The 16,143-nt window shown below is 38.9% G+C and overlaps 1 protein-coding gene across 1 annotated transcript in view; it reads right to left on the bottom strand.

Moving 5' to 3' along the window:
• Positions 1-16,143, bottom strand: part of COL6A6 (collagen type VI alpha 6 chain) — a 104,522-nt gene that overhangs the window by 37,037 nt on the left and 51,342 nt on the right. The window contains exons 20-23 of the mRNA XM_023540035.2: positions 14,561-14,596; positions 12,207-12,269; positions 10,329-10,391; positions 4,209-4,271 (exon numbers count right to left, since the gene is read on the bottom strand). Of these exons, the coding sequence (XP_023395803.2) occupies positions 4,209-4,271; positions 10,329-10,391; positions 12,207-12,269; positions 14,561-14,596 (225 nt within the window). The remainder of the gene's footprint in view (positions 1-4,208; positions 4,272-10,328; positions 10,392-12,206; positions 12,270-14,560; positions 14,597-16,143) is intronic.

Here is a 16,143-nt window from a genome sequence, read left to right as displayed (position 1 = left end):
GATAACCTTGATAGTTTTGAAGAGTACTGATCAGGTATTTTGTAGAATGTTCCTTAATTAGGGATTGTCTGATGTTTCCTCGTGATCAGACTAGGGTTATAGGTTTTTGAGAGGAAGACCACAGAGGCGAATTGCCATTCTCATCCCATCATGACCAAGTGTACATACCATCAATGTGGCTTATCGTTATTGATGTTGACCTTGATCACCTGGTGGAGATTGTGTTTGTCAAGTTCCTCCACTGTAAAGTTACCCCTTCCCACACACACTTTCCATACTGTACTCTTTTGAAGGAAGAGTGTGGAAGTGTGTGTGCAGTCCACTCTGAAGGGGGGTGGGGAGTGGTTAACTCCTTTTATAAAGATAGAAAGGCAACGATTAGTGTGAGAGGTACAAATGGACAAGTGTCTACCAGCAACTGCACTCTAGGGGTGAAAGAGAGTAGAGTTCCATGGAGAGGCTACAGGAGATCATCTTCCCTGAAGCCCATCTTTCAGGGCAGTGATTCTCCAAGTATGTTCTGGTGACCACCTGTTCCACAATCACCTGGGGTTCATGTGTAAAGGGAAATTCCTGGACTCCATGGGAACAGGTTTCTGGTAGCTTCTCAGCTGATTCTTAAGCACGCTGAAGTTTACCGATGTCTACTTTAAGAAAGAGAAACAAGGGAAGCTAGGTGACTTGTCCAAGATCAAATGTGTGATTATTGGTAGAGTCAGGCATTGAGCCCAGGGTTAATGGCTGAGTTGCTTGCCTCGCTGGTAACTTGAGTAAGCTAGGGATACGGCTTTTGGGTTCACCTCAGTTATGATGAGCCTAGAGGCTTCTATCCATTCTGGAGCTGCCCAGAGGGTTCAGGTTTGCTTTGGAATGCTTGCCTCCCAAAATCTTGCCCCCTCCCTTGAAAAGCCCTTTTTATTAATAATGACCTTTCTTGGCACAAATACCTTGTTCATGTTTGACCTCCTACCATGCTCTCACCTCTACCCAGCTCTAGGCTCCCTCTAGCCTTGTCTACCCCTCTTTTGGTCTCTTCTATTACACCCTGTGGAGTCCTTCATTTCACATGCAAACCTTCTCTATACTCTCATGATGTGTGATACATCTTTCCTAACTGTAATAGAAACTTGATTCTCGCAGTGACACCACTCCTCTGCACTTTTCTCCATAGTTTGGGTTGGGGGGGAGCTCTTCCTCCCAGTTCCTCAGCCTTTCAAGGCCAGAAGGCAGCATTTTCTCTGCTCTAAACTTTCATTTATAGACAATTATTGCTACACAATATGCCCAGCAATTCCTTCATTTTTAAGGTGTCTGTCCTTGTCATCCACGTATCCGATTTCATCCTCTAACCAACTACTCAACTGTCTTTGCAACATTCAACTGCCGGCTTCCACCATTTCAGCCATTGCTCACAGTTCTCCATTACAAAGCTAACCCCTCTTCTTATGCCCTCAATCTTATCCTCTCTGTCTAGAAATATCTCCATTAATTCTCTATTTTTTATAACATCTTCAACTTCTTTTTTCACCCTGGTTTTCTCTTCTCTCCTCATAAACACACTGCAGTCAATCCTATCACTGAAAACAAATACCTACCTCTAATCTTTCCTGAAGTCCTGGGGACACAGTCATTAAGGGCTTGGCTGCTAACCAAAAGGTCAGCAGTTTGAATTCACCAGCTGCTCCTCGGAAACACTATGGGGGCAGTTCTATTCTGTCCTGTAGGGTTGCCATGAGTCGGAATCGACTTGAAAGGAACAGGTTTGGTTTTTGGTTTAATCTTTCCTAGACCTTGCCAGTGCTAGTAGATAATGCCCTCCTCTTTCCTTCTCTTTAAAGCCTGGTTTCTCCATAGTTTATATACCTGTATCCATTTCCTTCCCACTTACACATTGTTCAGTTCCTTGCAGTTTGCTTGCCCTTCTGTCTCCTCCCTTTAACTGTCACTCTTTTATTCTTTGGAGGGTCTTAGCAACCAGATGTGATGGTTTCTCCTTGCTTCCTCTCCTTAACTTTCTGTACCAGTTGATACTCTTGACCTCTCCTTCTTGAAATCTCCTCAGCATGCTCTTCTGTTTCTTCTCCTTCCTAATAATTCACCATATGGTTTCTTCTCACCTTTCTAACAAGTAGGTGTTACCAAGAGGTTTTTATTTTTTTATTCAAATGACTCCAAAACTGTATCTTCAGCCAGCCCTGAACTCTTTGTTACCCCCCCTAAAACTAAGTGGTTTTCTTTGCCCTTAAACCCTCATAACTTTCTTATTTCCATGACAGCATTATCGCTCATGCTGGAAGCCCCAAGTCATCTAGCATTCTTCCTTTGCCTCAGGTCCCTATTGAAAGAATCCTACTAAATCATCACAAGCCCCGCCTGCCCCACTCTATTAAGTCACCCCAACACTGCTTATCCTGAAGACTGTAAGGCCATAACAACTGGCTTCCTAACTTCAAAATATCTCTACACTGGACTGTCTATTTAAAATCTTCTAAATATCTGGCTATGTTAATATACGTCATTCAAAAAGTTTAAATAGCACTGTACTGGCACAGTGGTTAAGAGCTATAGCTGCTAACTGAAAAGTCGGCAGTTCGAATTTACCAGCCGCATCTTGGAAACCTTATGGGGCAGTTCTACTCTGTCCTATAGGGTCGCTATGAGTTGGAATCGACTGGACGAGAATGGGTTTGTTTTTTTTTCTGTCCTGGTTACTGGATAAAGTCAGTCACCATGGGTTTTCTTGTTCTATTATTAACCAGCTAGAGAGGATCATTTTTCATTCCTCAAATACTCCCACCCAGGATTTTCTAAGTCCATGCCTTCCTTCACACTATTTCTTTTACCTGGAATTCCTCATCATTTCCTATATCTACTTGTCAAAATCCTTCTTATCTTCCAAGTCCGTGTCCTCTATGATGTCTGTTCCTCCAACTCCCAAATTAGCACTTTAAACCTCCATTTCAGCCCTTTATCCCAGCCTACTTTATATCATAGGTCATAGTCCTGAAACTATTCCAGATTCTGTGGGAGATGATTCCATGTCATATTTAACATTATGTTGATGTTGTTGTTAGGTGCCATCAAGTTGGTTCCCACTCATAGCAACCCTATGTACAACAGAATGAACATCACCCAGTCCTGTGCCATCCTTACAGTTGTTGCAATGTTTGAACCCATTGTTGCAGCCACTGTGTCAGTCCATCTTGTTGAGGGTTTTCCTCTTTTTCACTGATCCTCTGCTTTACCAAACATGATGTCCTTCTCCAGGGACTGGTCCCTTTTGATAACATGTCCAAAGTACATGAGATGAAGTCTTGCCAACTTTGCTTCTAAGAGCATTCTGGCTGTACTTCTTCCAAGATAGATTTGCTCATTCTTCTGGCAGTTCACGGTATACCTAATATCATTGCCAACACCATAATTCAAAGGCGTCAATTCTTCTTCATTCTTCCTTATTGATTGTCCAACTTTTGCATGCATATGAGGTGACTGAAAATACCATGGTTTGGGTCAGGTGCACCTTAGATGTCCTCAAGGTGACATCTTTGCTTTCGAACATTTTAAAGAGGCCTTTTGCAGCAGATTTTCCCATTGCAATATGTCATTTCATTTCTTGACTGCTGCTTCAATGGGTATTTAATATTATATCACACAGAAATTCATTCATTCAACAAATATTTACTAAGCACTTACTAGGCACCAGATACTGTTCTAAGCACTAGGGATGCATCAGAAAACAAAGCCGACCAAAATCCCTGCCCTCCTGGAGCCTAGCTGAATGCCCAGTAGAGTGCTTTGGTCCTAAAACGTGTTAAGCAAAGATTTGAATGAATGGAGGAAAGGAAGAAAGCAAAGAAGGGAGAAAAGTAAGGAGGAAGAAAGGAAGGAAAGAAGAGAAGAGACAGGGAGGGAGGGAGTGAGGGAGGAAAGAAGGAAGGCCTGCCTCAGAATAGCTCCCTTTCCCTGAGGTCTCTTAATTCAGACTGGGTGTAGCCCCTCATGAGATTATGCTGCACTGGAATCTCTGACTTCATCCTGGTCCACACCCAGGTCCTTAGACATTGCTGGCTCTCTAAGAATCAAGCCATGGTGTAGGGGCAATGAGATGTGTTCTCTTTTGTGTTGAAAGGGCTCTGGCTAATAGCACCAGATACACTTCTCTTTAGCAGCAAATCTCATCTTTGGTGAGTGTCGTGGAGGTGACCTACTTTATTTCCTCGGCTTCCCAAGTGGCCTTGACTCCCTTCTTCTCCTCCTGGTCCTGGAGGCCCCTGAAACAAAACAAGGAATGCAGATATAGCAGAACATGAAGCGACTTTTCTTTAAACCCCTCATGTCTCTTTGAAGAGGAAAATGAACTACAGATGGCAAAGGAGTTATGGCTGTACTGATTCCTGCTCTGGAAAAAAGTATTGCAGCTGTCATATAAAGACTAGTAAATAGATGAAAATTAATAAAGTAATTCATGCCAGATGTTATGTAAATGCTTGTGCTTCCTTGTGAGTCTTCTCTTCCAAAGAGATTTCAGGTTCTCACTGTTTTGGTGTTAGGGCAGATGTCACTACAATGGCTAACATTTGAGGAAGGCATTCTAAATGGCATTTGCCTTCAACTTTATTCTTACTGGTCCCTTACTTTGGTAGAAAGCATTTTTGTAAAGGTAAAATTATTTCTATTTGCAAATAATATGATTCCTCTCTTAGGAAGCTCAAAAACTTTACTAAAAACAATAAGCATTAATAATAAAATTTGTTAAGGTGGTACAAGATAAATATTCAGAAAAAAGTTTTTTTTTCTCTTAGCAATAAGCTAAAAAAAGTTAATGTAAATACATTCATACTTACCAGTAAGAGAAAAATGTAAAATATTAAGAATAAATATAACAATAAAGATACAAGAAAGCGCTTTGAAGATATTATTAAAGAACAAAATAACAAAACTTAAAGAAATGGATAAATATGCTATGCATCTATATGCAAAATATATTAGATATAATAAAAGTAAGACCTTCCAACATTCTAGAAAGCATGTTTTAACAGAACAGTCTTAAAGCTGAACTTTTTAAAATCTTAATTCAAGGAAGTACGACTGCCCTCCTCTGTTATTAACACTTGGGACCAGGTTTTTCCTTTGGCGTATCCAGACACATGGCAACAAAAATATGTTTTGGTTAAACTGCTTATAGGTACTTGTAAGTAATTTCAACACCAGTGAACTGAGTTTATTTTCAGAAATATTTTTGCCATGGTTGCTATAATTTAAAAGTAAGTTAACTGTGTGTAATAAGTATGATGCTTACCAAATTTATTTTGCTCAGAAAAAAAAAAAATTGTGACATTAACCTTTTGGTCTTAAAAAAAGATAATAAGTTGGACATAAACATCTCCTAATAGAAAGGATATTGAACGAGTTGGCTACTAAGGGAGATAATAACGATCTTTACACCATCTCTCATTTTTCCCCCTTTCTTCTTTATCTAAAAGAAAAGTCTAAATTTCTTCACCCTCATAGCTCTTTAAGCCATTTCCTTCTAACTTTCACTTCCAACACTGAGTGGAGCTAGCTCCAGTGACCTTCATGTTCAATTCAGTTGACACTTTTCTGTCCTTACCTTACTGGAAAATCAAATCTGCTGCCTTTGAGTCTATTTTGACTTATAGCAACCCTATATGGTGTTGACAAAGAGTACTGAATACACCAGGGACTGCCAAAAGAATGAACAAATCTGTCTTGGAGGAAGTACAGCCAGAATGCTCCTTAGAAGCAAAGATGGCGAGACTTCGTCTCACATACTTTGGACATGTTATCAGGAGGGATCAGTCCCTGGAGAAGGACATCATGCTTTGTAAAGTGGAGGGTCAGTGAAAAAGAGGAAGACTCATACAGTGGCTGCAACGTGGGCTCAAGCATAACAACAATCATGAAGATGGTGCAGGGCTGGGCAGTGTTTCCTTCTGTTATACACAGGGTTGCTATGAGTCGGAACCAACTTGATGGTACCCAACAATAATAAACTTACTTGACTTTGCTTAGATACTTGATGAAACTTTTCCATTAACTTCTGTAATACCAAGTTACCATAGTCTTCCTTGTACCTCTCTGGTCTCCTCTCAGTAACCTTCCAAGACTTCCTTTATTCTATTTGCCTCTTGAATTTTCATGTGCCCCAAAGTGAGAAAAGTCTGACCTTACTTTTCTTACTTCATCTTCCCTTCCTGAATGACACCTTCGTAGGTCCGCTTACCACTTCTACACAGTAACTCATAAATACATGCATCTCTAGTTCAAAGACGTAGGAGCCCTGGCAGTGCAGTGGTAAAGCACTCAACTGCTAACTGAAGGGTCAGCAGTTTGAACCCACCAACTGCTCCGTGGGAGAAAGCTGTGGCAGTTGGCTTCCATAAAGATTTACAGCCTTGGGAACCCTATGGGGGTAGTTCTACTCTGTTCTACGGGGTCACTATGAGTCGAAATCGACTCAATGGCAGTGGGTTTTGGTTTAGTCGAAAGCACTCAGTTGAACACCAGACCCATATATTAAAATGCCTATTGAATATCATATAGGAATTGATTATCCTAATAATCATATTTGTCCTAAATCATGCTACTAGCCTCATATTCTGTTCTTCAAGGAATGGTACCACCATTTATTCCCCTTGAAGTCCAAGCCAGAAGCCTGAGAATCATCCTAGACCCCTCTAGCTCACATTTTAAAACCAATCAGCTCTAAATTCTACAGATTCTATTCTCTTTTTGTACTCATTCCTTCCTTCATTCCCATTGCTATCACCTATCTTCAGAGAATGATGTTAGCAAAATGGTGGGGTGGATACCTCCAAGCTCCTGTCATCCCACAAAAACATTGAATAGCAAGCAAAAAATATCAGCACAAACTTTGTTAGAACTCGTAAACAGTAAGGTTAACAGTAACCAAATGAATGCTGAATCAAGAAAAAAGCAACGTAACATGGTAGAAAAAATAACCAATGGGTCAGAGAAGAAATCACAAGGTAAATTAGGAAATACTTAAGAATGAATGAAAATGAAAGTGCAATGTATCAAAACTTATGGGATGCGGTGAAGGCAGTGATCAGAGGAAAGTTAGACCTGTAAATCGCTACATTAAAAAAGATCTCAAATCAATAGCCTAACATTACATCTTGAGGAACTAGAAAAAGAAGGCAAAACTAAACCCAAAGCTAGCAGAAGGAAGCAAATAATAAAGATAAGAGATGAAATACATGAAATAGAGAACAGAAAAACAACAGAGAAAATCAACAACAAAACCAAAAGTTGGTCTTTAAAAAAATCAATAAGAATGACAAATGTTTAGCTAGATTAACAAAGAACAAAAGAGAGATGAAGCAAGTAACTATAATCAGAAATGAAAGTGGGAATTAGTCTCTGGGTTACAGAAATTAAAAAAAAAAGATTATAAGAACAAAAGTACACTAACAAATTTGATAATCTAGATGATATGGACAAATTCCTAGGAACACCAACTACCTAATCTGACTTAAGAAGAAATATGAAATCTCAATAGACCTATAACAAGTAAAGAGATTGGATCAGTAATCAAATATGTCCAAAAAGAAAAGTCCAGGACTAGATGGCCTCACTGATGAATTCTACCAAAGATTTAGACAAATTAAACCAATTCTTCCCAAACTTCTCCAAAATACAGAATAGAAGGGAACACTTCTTAGTTCATTCTATGAGACCAGCATTAACCTGATACCAAAACCAGATAAAGACATCACACCCACCCATCCACCCACACACAAATTACAGACCAATATCCCTTAGGAATATAGATGTAAAAATTTCAACAAAGTACTAGCAAGCCAAATGCAACAGGATATATGTTGGGGTAGGACCTTAAGGTAAATGAAGCAAGAAGAACAGAGAAAGGTAAAAGAATACTTTTCTCTCAAAGATATCTCCTCCTTTTTACTGTGCATTTCTTTTATACGATAGCCATAGGCTTGGCTAGATTAGCACGTTTGATTTATGCAGAGAACTCCTAACACTGCATAAGTTATTAAGCCTTCAAAGTATTGTCAACAGAAATCATGTCCCTTTTTCTAAATGTATATCTTAAGAAAAACTTTAAAGCCCACAATTAGAAAACACTCCTGTTACTCCACTCAAGCAGCTGGTCCTTTTGTGCTGTAAAAACAATACAAAATCTACATAGTAGATTTATAGAGCCAGTAAAGAATAACACTTGTTGTACAACTGATTGTGTTTGTCTCTTGTGGTTTTCCTTTGAAAACAACAATTTAAGATGTCATTCATCATGTTCTGGATGTAGAAATATTTGAAACTGCATTTTCACTGGGTTGACAAGCAAAGAAAAAAGAAAATCATGCGTTCCAGCCGGACAAATGCAAGAGTTAGACTAGAGAGAACAGATGCCTTAAACTAATCCTGGCAATGCCAGGGGGTTGAATGATTTATGACTACAACCAAACAGCCAAAGCAAGATTAAAGGGGACTCAGTCATAGAAGTACACTATAAGGCAAATGGAATAACTTATTTTGAGTAAGAGCTACTTGGATACAACTTTGGATTCTAGACCAAGGAAAATACCAACCTTTGGATTTCAACCCCTCTACATCTCAATATTATATAGACAGAGATGGGATTATTGCTCAATATATGTTTTCCTTGGCATTTACTAATTTTTTTTCTAAATCCCAATTTGCAGAGCCAGCCGGCTTTTAAGATTCAGGGATGTGAACACGAAATAATAGCTTTTTATGAATTTAGTTTTACCATGAAATTGAAAAAGAAGTTGCCGTGCTTTTTGAAGGAGTGCATTCATCAAAATGGGGAACTAATAGCCTCGTGAGGAGTAATTAATATGCTTTAAACCATTATCTCATGAGATAAAAGCTTACTCAAATGCTTCTTAAATATTTTGATGATGAACATAGCCACTTAAGCGTTGGGCCTTTGCCCAGTTTAACTAAAGGACACAAGGTCATGGATTCCCTTTTTCCTCATGTCAGCAAGAACACAAGTCCCTGTGTCTCATTCATTCAATTACTGATTAATTTACTATACAATTATTTGTTGTGGTCCACTATGTGCCAGGCGCTGCTGTTCTGAGCTTTGGGGAGACCTTGTGGAGCTTACAATCTAGAAGGGGAGACAGAAAAACAGCTAAACAAATACATATATAATTCAATAACAGGTAAGCAAGGGCCTTGCTACTGAAAGCGTGGTTCAGGGACCAGAAGCAGCAGCAGCGTCTCCTGGGAAAGAGGTCAGCGGAAATGCAGACTCTCAGACTCCACCCCAGAGCTATTGAATCAATATTTGCATTTTAACAACTTTCCTGGGTGATTCTTATACACTTTGAAGTTGGAGAAGTGTTGACGTCTGGCAGTCATTCCCAACGTTGCTGGATGTACACTGGAATCACTTGGGAAGCTTTCAAAACTAGATATCCCGGCCCCACCTCCAAAGATTCTGATTTAAGTGGTCTTGGAGAGTCCCAGGTGGTGAAATGCTTCATGGTTTCCTCAGGATATTCTAATGTTCAGCCAGGGTTCAGGACCACTAAAGTAGGCTATATCCTTGACACCAAGAATATACGCCGCCGTATTTTATGGGAAGCCCCTGACCGTTGAGTGACATGATCTGATTTACATACAGGAGGAATTCTTAATCCACAGTAGCTGCTGGTTAACCCAGGCGAAGAAGGTTAGAAACCACCTCCCACCTCTGCAGGAGCCCACAGGGGCAGATTATCCAGTAGGCAAAGTAAGCACAGTGCTCACTTGCTTACCAGATCATCTGTAGTGAACACTTTCACATTTTTTCATATCAAAGATTCTGCTTCTAGGTATGACTGGCATCCATCTCTCTCCCAACCCCACAGCACCTTCGTAGATAATCAAAGCCTCTTTTCAAGTCTACAATCCCTGACAGGGGCAGATGACCCAGTACGCAAGGTAAGTACAGGCTTACTTGTGCTTACTTACTGATCTGTAGTACACAATTTAACATTTTGGATGTGGGGAAACCCATGTGAAATTGTGCACTACAGATTAGTAAGTAAACACAAGTAAGTCTGTGCTTACTTTCTTACTGGGTCACCCACCCCTGCACCTCTAGTTGGCCGGATCAACAACCTGCTCTGCATGGTGATGACCAGGATTTGACGTGGCTACCAAATCGAGCTCTGAAGTCAAACCTACCATCCCTTGCTGGTTCACAGGCAATAAATGACTCTATCTGAAGGAAAGAAACCACAAAGACATTCATGTTAAGACCAAGGTCAAATCCAGTTGCAGTCACCTTTTCTCTCATAACATACCTGGGGACCTTTACTTCCAAGACCTCCTTTATCTCCTTTCACACCAACATCTCCTCTTGGACCCTAAGTACACAGAATTAAAGCATTATTTTCTCCCTAAAAGAGAACAAATACTTAAAGGATGACTTGGACATTAAACATGGAAATGCTAAGTCAGTGGCATGGGCAGAAATTGGAGAGAGAGCTCCCATCTGCTTTTTGTTCTGTCTTGATCTTTTGAGCTCTACCTCATCTGTGCAGGGATACGGTAGCTTAACCTGAAACATAGGTTGAAGTGCCTGGGACCTAGAAGAAATACTGAACAGTTGAGTTTGAAAAGTTGGTGGTCTAGTGGTTAAGAGCTATGGCTGCTATCCAGAAGGTCTGCAGTTCGAATTCTCCAGGCACTCCCTGGAAATCCTATGGGGGCAGTTCTACTCTGTCCTATAGGGCCGCTATGAGTTGAAATCGACTCAAGGGCTGTGAGTTTGGTTTTGGTAGGTTCTAATTATCCTAAACATCTTTAAACTTCAAATCCATGTTTCTTACATTAAAAACAAAAACCAAAAAAATCCTTTGTTACATAAATCTCAAATCGGAACACTGAAGTGGCTTTTCTATTCAATAACTGCACTGAAGACTGGTCATAAACAAGATATGGCATATAAAGTAAGATATAATTTGGATATTTCTACTTCTCAGATATTATATTGCCTAGTAACTCTGGCTTCCATGTGTTATTCAAAGCAACCTCCATGTCGTGTTTGGTTTTAAAATATGTCATTGAAAAAGAGTAAGGGTATATAAAATGGAAGAAGGGATGTTGTACTATTACTTGTTCAGTGTGAGATAAAGCCACCAACCTATTGGAATGCTTCCTTATGATCCCAGTCCCAGCTTTTGTCAGCTGCCAAGTAACGACAAAGAAAAAGCAATAAAACTAGAAAGAGATAGAGGTCCAAGAGGGAAGACTGTTCACTGCTCTGAAATCTTGGTAAATGTGGACAAAATTTCTCTTCTGATGTTAAGGATATTTTGCCCAAGTTCCAGGCACCAAGCTGCCAACATACTACAGTTACTTTTATTTTTTAAACCTATGTGGATTTTTTTTAATGTGGATTAAAACTTTGAAAAATAGCAGAACCACTCATTGTCATGGAGACACCAAACAGCACCATTATTTCTCAAGTTTGCAAAACTAAAAGTTTGGAGAAGAAAACAATGTTCTAACTTTTTTGTGGTCTAACCTCTCATGTCAGCATTTTCTAGGACCTCCTTTTTCTTCTCACTTATTATTTTAGGCTACATTTTGCCCTCTCTGGCATTTGCTTCCTTTTCCCTCAGGTGATCAGGGTAAAGAGCCAACTACGGCTTGTTCCTTACAAAGGAAAAACTGCTTGAGGTATCTGCCTGGAGAAGTTAGCTAGAAAAAGCAGGCTGAATGCCACACTATAGATCACCTTGCTGAAGACTCCAGCTGTGTTCGGAACAATTCTTTCCTAAAGTAGAGCCATTTTTCTACATCACAGGCATCTAACTATATAACACTGAGCTCTGACTGTGCTGAATTGACCACAGTTTCCAGATTTGTGGTTCAATGTTTTCTTTGGCTCAAGGTCTCCCTGGAATACCCTAGCCAGCCTGAACCTAATACGCAGACATGGTTGCCAGGGTGTTCGTCCTTTAACCTCTTTAATGGTAATAAAGATAAAGAAGACCACGTGCTATGCAAGTCAAGATAGAGTTGCTTACTTAACTTTATTACCATGAATTCACTAACATCTGTAATTCTGCAACAGGCTTTGAGGGCTACTATCAAAGTTTCAGGTTGCCCCCACTCCCAAGTGGGAAAACAAACTTCTCCATGCTTTTGCACTTTTATTACATTCTGATATGTACCTGAGGTCCCTTTAGTCCCAGTGAGCCTTCAAGTCCATCTGGGCCTGGGACTCCTGTTGTGCCCTGTGGTGAGAAAGAATCAATCTGTTAACATTGTTTCCTAGGGACTTTGTCTCCTTTATGTGCAAGTTTATAAATAGTTTTGCAATCACAATGACAATAGATGATTTTTTCCAAAAAACTGAAAAATAGAGGAAAACAAAAGAAAAAATAAAAATAACCTATGATTCAGTCAAGCAGAGCTAACCATAGTTAATATGTCGGTGTATTTCCTTTTGGTCTGACTCATAGCCTATATATATATATATATATATATATATATATTATGTATATAAAATCAAATCCATTGCCATTGGGTCAATTCTGACTCATAGCAACCCTACGGGACAGAGTAGAATTGCCCTATAGGGTTTCCAAGGAGTGGTTGGTGGATTTGAACTGCCCGCCTTTTGGCTAGCAGCCATAGCTCTTAACCACTGGGCCACCAGGGCTTTTCTATAAAATTTATATTATATTGTATCTATCATTTTGGGTATTGGCCTTAAAAAACTGACTTCACATTTTCTTCAAAAACTCCAGTCACCTTACAGCACTATATTTCTATTCAAATAGGCTAAATATCTAAGGATCAAAAGTTCGGAATTTTCTTCACATTGCCCTTGCACTCTGCCACATATAAGAATTCCAAAAAGAGTAAGGAAGGATTAAGAAAGTTTAATTTCAGCAACTATTAGAATAAAAAACCAAACCAAACCCAGTGCCATTGAGTCGATTCCGACTCATAGTGACCCTATAGGACAGAGTAGAACTGCCCCATAGAGTTTCCAAGGAATGCCTGGCGGATTAGAACTGCCGACCCTTTGGTTAGCAGCCGTAGCACTTAACCACTACACCACCAGGGTACCTAAGTTTATATCTGAGTTGTTACACAGTTGGATGTAATTAAGTGTTCCTCACTGATACTTTTTCCATGTAAATCAAAAAGAGGAAACTCCTGAACGTCTCTCTCCTATTTCATTTATTTCATGACATCATTCTGAGTTTGTTCTCCTTTTTGTTGAAGTCTAATCTTGAAGAGGGATGGGAGGTATGTCTGTGGATGGTAAACTCTTAGTCTTCGTTTATCTGAAAATGTCTATTTTACATTTACTCATAGTTTAGCTAGGTATAAAATTCTAGGTTAACAATTATTTTTCCTCTGCACTGTGAAGATACTCCTCTGATGTTTTCTGGCATGTATTGTTTCTGCTGCAATCTAGTTTGTCATTCCTTTGTAGGTGTAACTATCTTTTCTCTCTGGTAGCATTTAAGATCTTTTTCTTTAAAAATTCTGGAGTTTTACCATGATGTGATTGAGAGTAGATTTATTATTTATCCTGAAGGCATTTTTAATCTGAGAGGATGTGTTTCCTCAATTTTGTAAAATTCTAAGTCACAACTGCTCTTTCATAAATGTTGCAGGTTAATGACACATGTATAATGAGGTTATAAATTATAAACCAATGTGCACTAGTGATATATAATATAGTTTTTGGTATAATTAACTTTTTGAACAAAACAGCCAGAGTACCTAATTTGTATTAAGGTTTTATTGCATTTTCTTGGTTTATATGAAATTGTACGGAAATAGTAAATAAGGCTTCAGAGTTGGTTGAACAAAAATCTAAAAGAGAGGTCACCCATTGAGTTATGACAGCTTGTGCTTAAAATCCTAACAAAGTTAAATGTAACAATAATTGGGTCAAGTACTGTCTCTGGTCATTTAGTTTTTATGGTCTTTGATTAAATTGCCCAAACTTTTCCAAGATTTTATTCCATAATAAATATCATCAAAAAGCAAAACAAATTTTAGGTTTGGAAAAGCCTTTACAGAGTCTTTACTCCAGATCATTGATTAGATAAAGTTATGGATTGAATTTTATCTCTCCCTCCTCAAATATGTGTCATAAATCCTAACCCCTATGCTTGTGGATATAATCCCACTTGGGAATTGGTTGTCTTTGTTATGAGAAAAAGGCAGGACTGATGTAGGATTTATCTTGAGTCAGTCTTTTTTGAGGTATAAAAAGATTAAACAAGGCATCAGAGAGAGGAATAGGGTAAAATAGACGCCAAGACACATGGAGATCTCCAAGGAACCAGGAGGCAGAAGATGAAGAGCCAAGGACTTTCCTCCATAACCACAAGAGGGTTAAAGTCTTCCCCTTGAGCTAGGGCTTTGAATTCAGACTTCTAGCCTCCTAATCTATGAGAAAAGAAATTTCTGTTTGTTACAGCCATCTGCGTGCAGTATTTCTCTTATAAAACAGACACAGAATATCTATCATTTAGAGTTCAGAAAAAAATCATTGTACCTGTGGCCCTGTAAGTCCCCTTCGGCCATGTGCTGCCTAAAACAGAAGAAAAAAGGGGAATATCATTAACTCTGACAAATAAGTTTTTAAAAATTTGATTAAATTTAGTAACAGACACCTTAAGGCACTGACATATAAAACTTTCCCACATAGTACTTAAAGCATTCAATTATTTTCTGCACCATGAAAACAAAATGTTGCCAACTCTCACTTTCTATCCTAGGGCAACGGGTAACTGAAATCACTGACAACTGAATTCTAAAGATACTTATGAAAACACATTGTGGTCAAAGTTGTCTTCCGTTAAGCTTTTACTAGAGCTGTTCACAAGCTGCAAAATTGACTGACGTGAATTTTATTTCTTTTCTTTTTTCCCTGAGCATTACCAAGTAAGCTAGAAGTCAGGATTGTAGTGGCCAAAGGGCAGGAGGCCAGAGGAAAAATTGAGAGAATTGACTCCATGAACTTTGTTATAAATTAAATTCAGAAACTAAAGACAGCCAGACTTTAATTTTATCCAAAAAAATCAAATAAAATACATCTTCCTTCAGCTTTTGGCATTCAGAAATAGAAGAACCATTCCAGCATTTGAAAGCTACTAAATTCAGTATATATACACAAACACACACAGAGATATATATGTATATACCTATTATAATTTATTTTATTTTTGTTGTTGTTGAGAATATACACAGCAGAACATACACCAATTAAACAATTTCTACGTGTACAATTCAATGACACTGATTACATTCTTCAAGTTGTGCAACCATTCTCACCCACCTTTCCCAAGTTGTTCCTCCCCCATTGACATAAATTTACCGTCCCCTACGTTTCCTATCTAATCTTTCAAGGTGTCAGTTTCATTGCATATGGATAGATCTTAAGAGAGCACAATGCTCAAGGTAGAAATTCTTTACTAGTTAAGCTAACCTATTGGTTGTTTTAAAGAAGACGTCAGGGGATATTTTTGAAGTTTAAAGATTATCTCAGGGCAATAGTTTCAAAGTTCATTCAGCTTCCATGACTCCAGAAAGTCCATGAGAATTTGAAATTATGTTCTGCATTTTCCCTCTTTTGATCAGGATCCTTTTATAGAATCTTTGATCAAACTGTTCAGTAATGGTTGTTGGGCACCATCCAGTTCTTCTGGTCTTATAGCAAAGAGGGCAGTTGTTCATAGAGGGAACTAGCCACACATTCCATATCCTCCTCTTATTCCTGACTCTCCTTCTTCCTCTGTTGCTCCAGGTGAGTAGAGACCGACTGTTGTACCTCGGAGGGGCACTTGCAAGCTTTTAGAACCCCCAAGCACTACGCAAAAAACTAGGAGGTAGAACAGAAGCACTAAACATATTATTAGGCCAATTAACTGGTATGTCCCATGAAACCATGACCCTAAACTTCCAAAATAAGGAAACAAATTACGTGAGGTGTTTGGTTGTACATAAGCAGCCCCAGTAACTACATTTTTTTTTTGGTTGTTGTTGTAAATAATATCTATCACACAACTTTTGCCAGTTCATCTTTTTACAGGTGTACAACTCACTGACAGCAATTACATTAATCAACTGTGCAACCCT

The sequence above is a fragment of the Loxodonta africana genome, chromosome 27, assembly GCF_030014295.1.
Source record: "Loxodonta africana isolate mLoxAfr1 chromosome 27, mLoxAfr1.hap2, whole genome shotgun sequence".
Classification (NCBI taxonomy): Eukaryota; Metazoa; Chordata; class Mammalia; order Proboscidea; family Elephantidae; genus Loxodonta; species Loxodonta africana.
The sequence above is the reverse complement of the archived record's forward strand: the minus strand, read 5'-3'. Positions and strand labels throughout refer to the sequence as shown.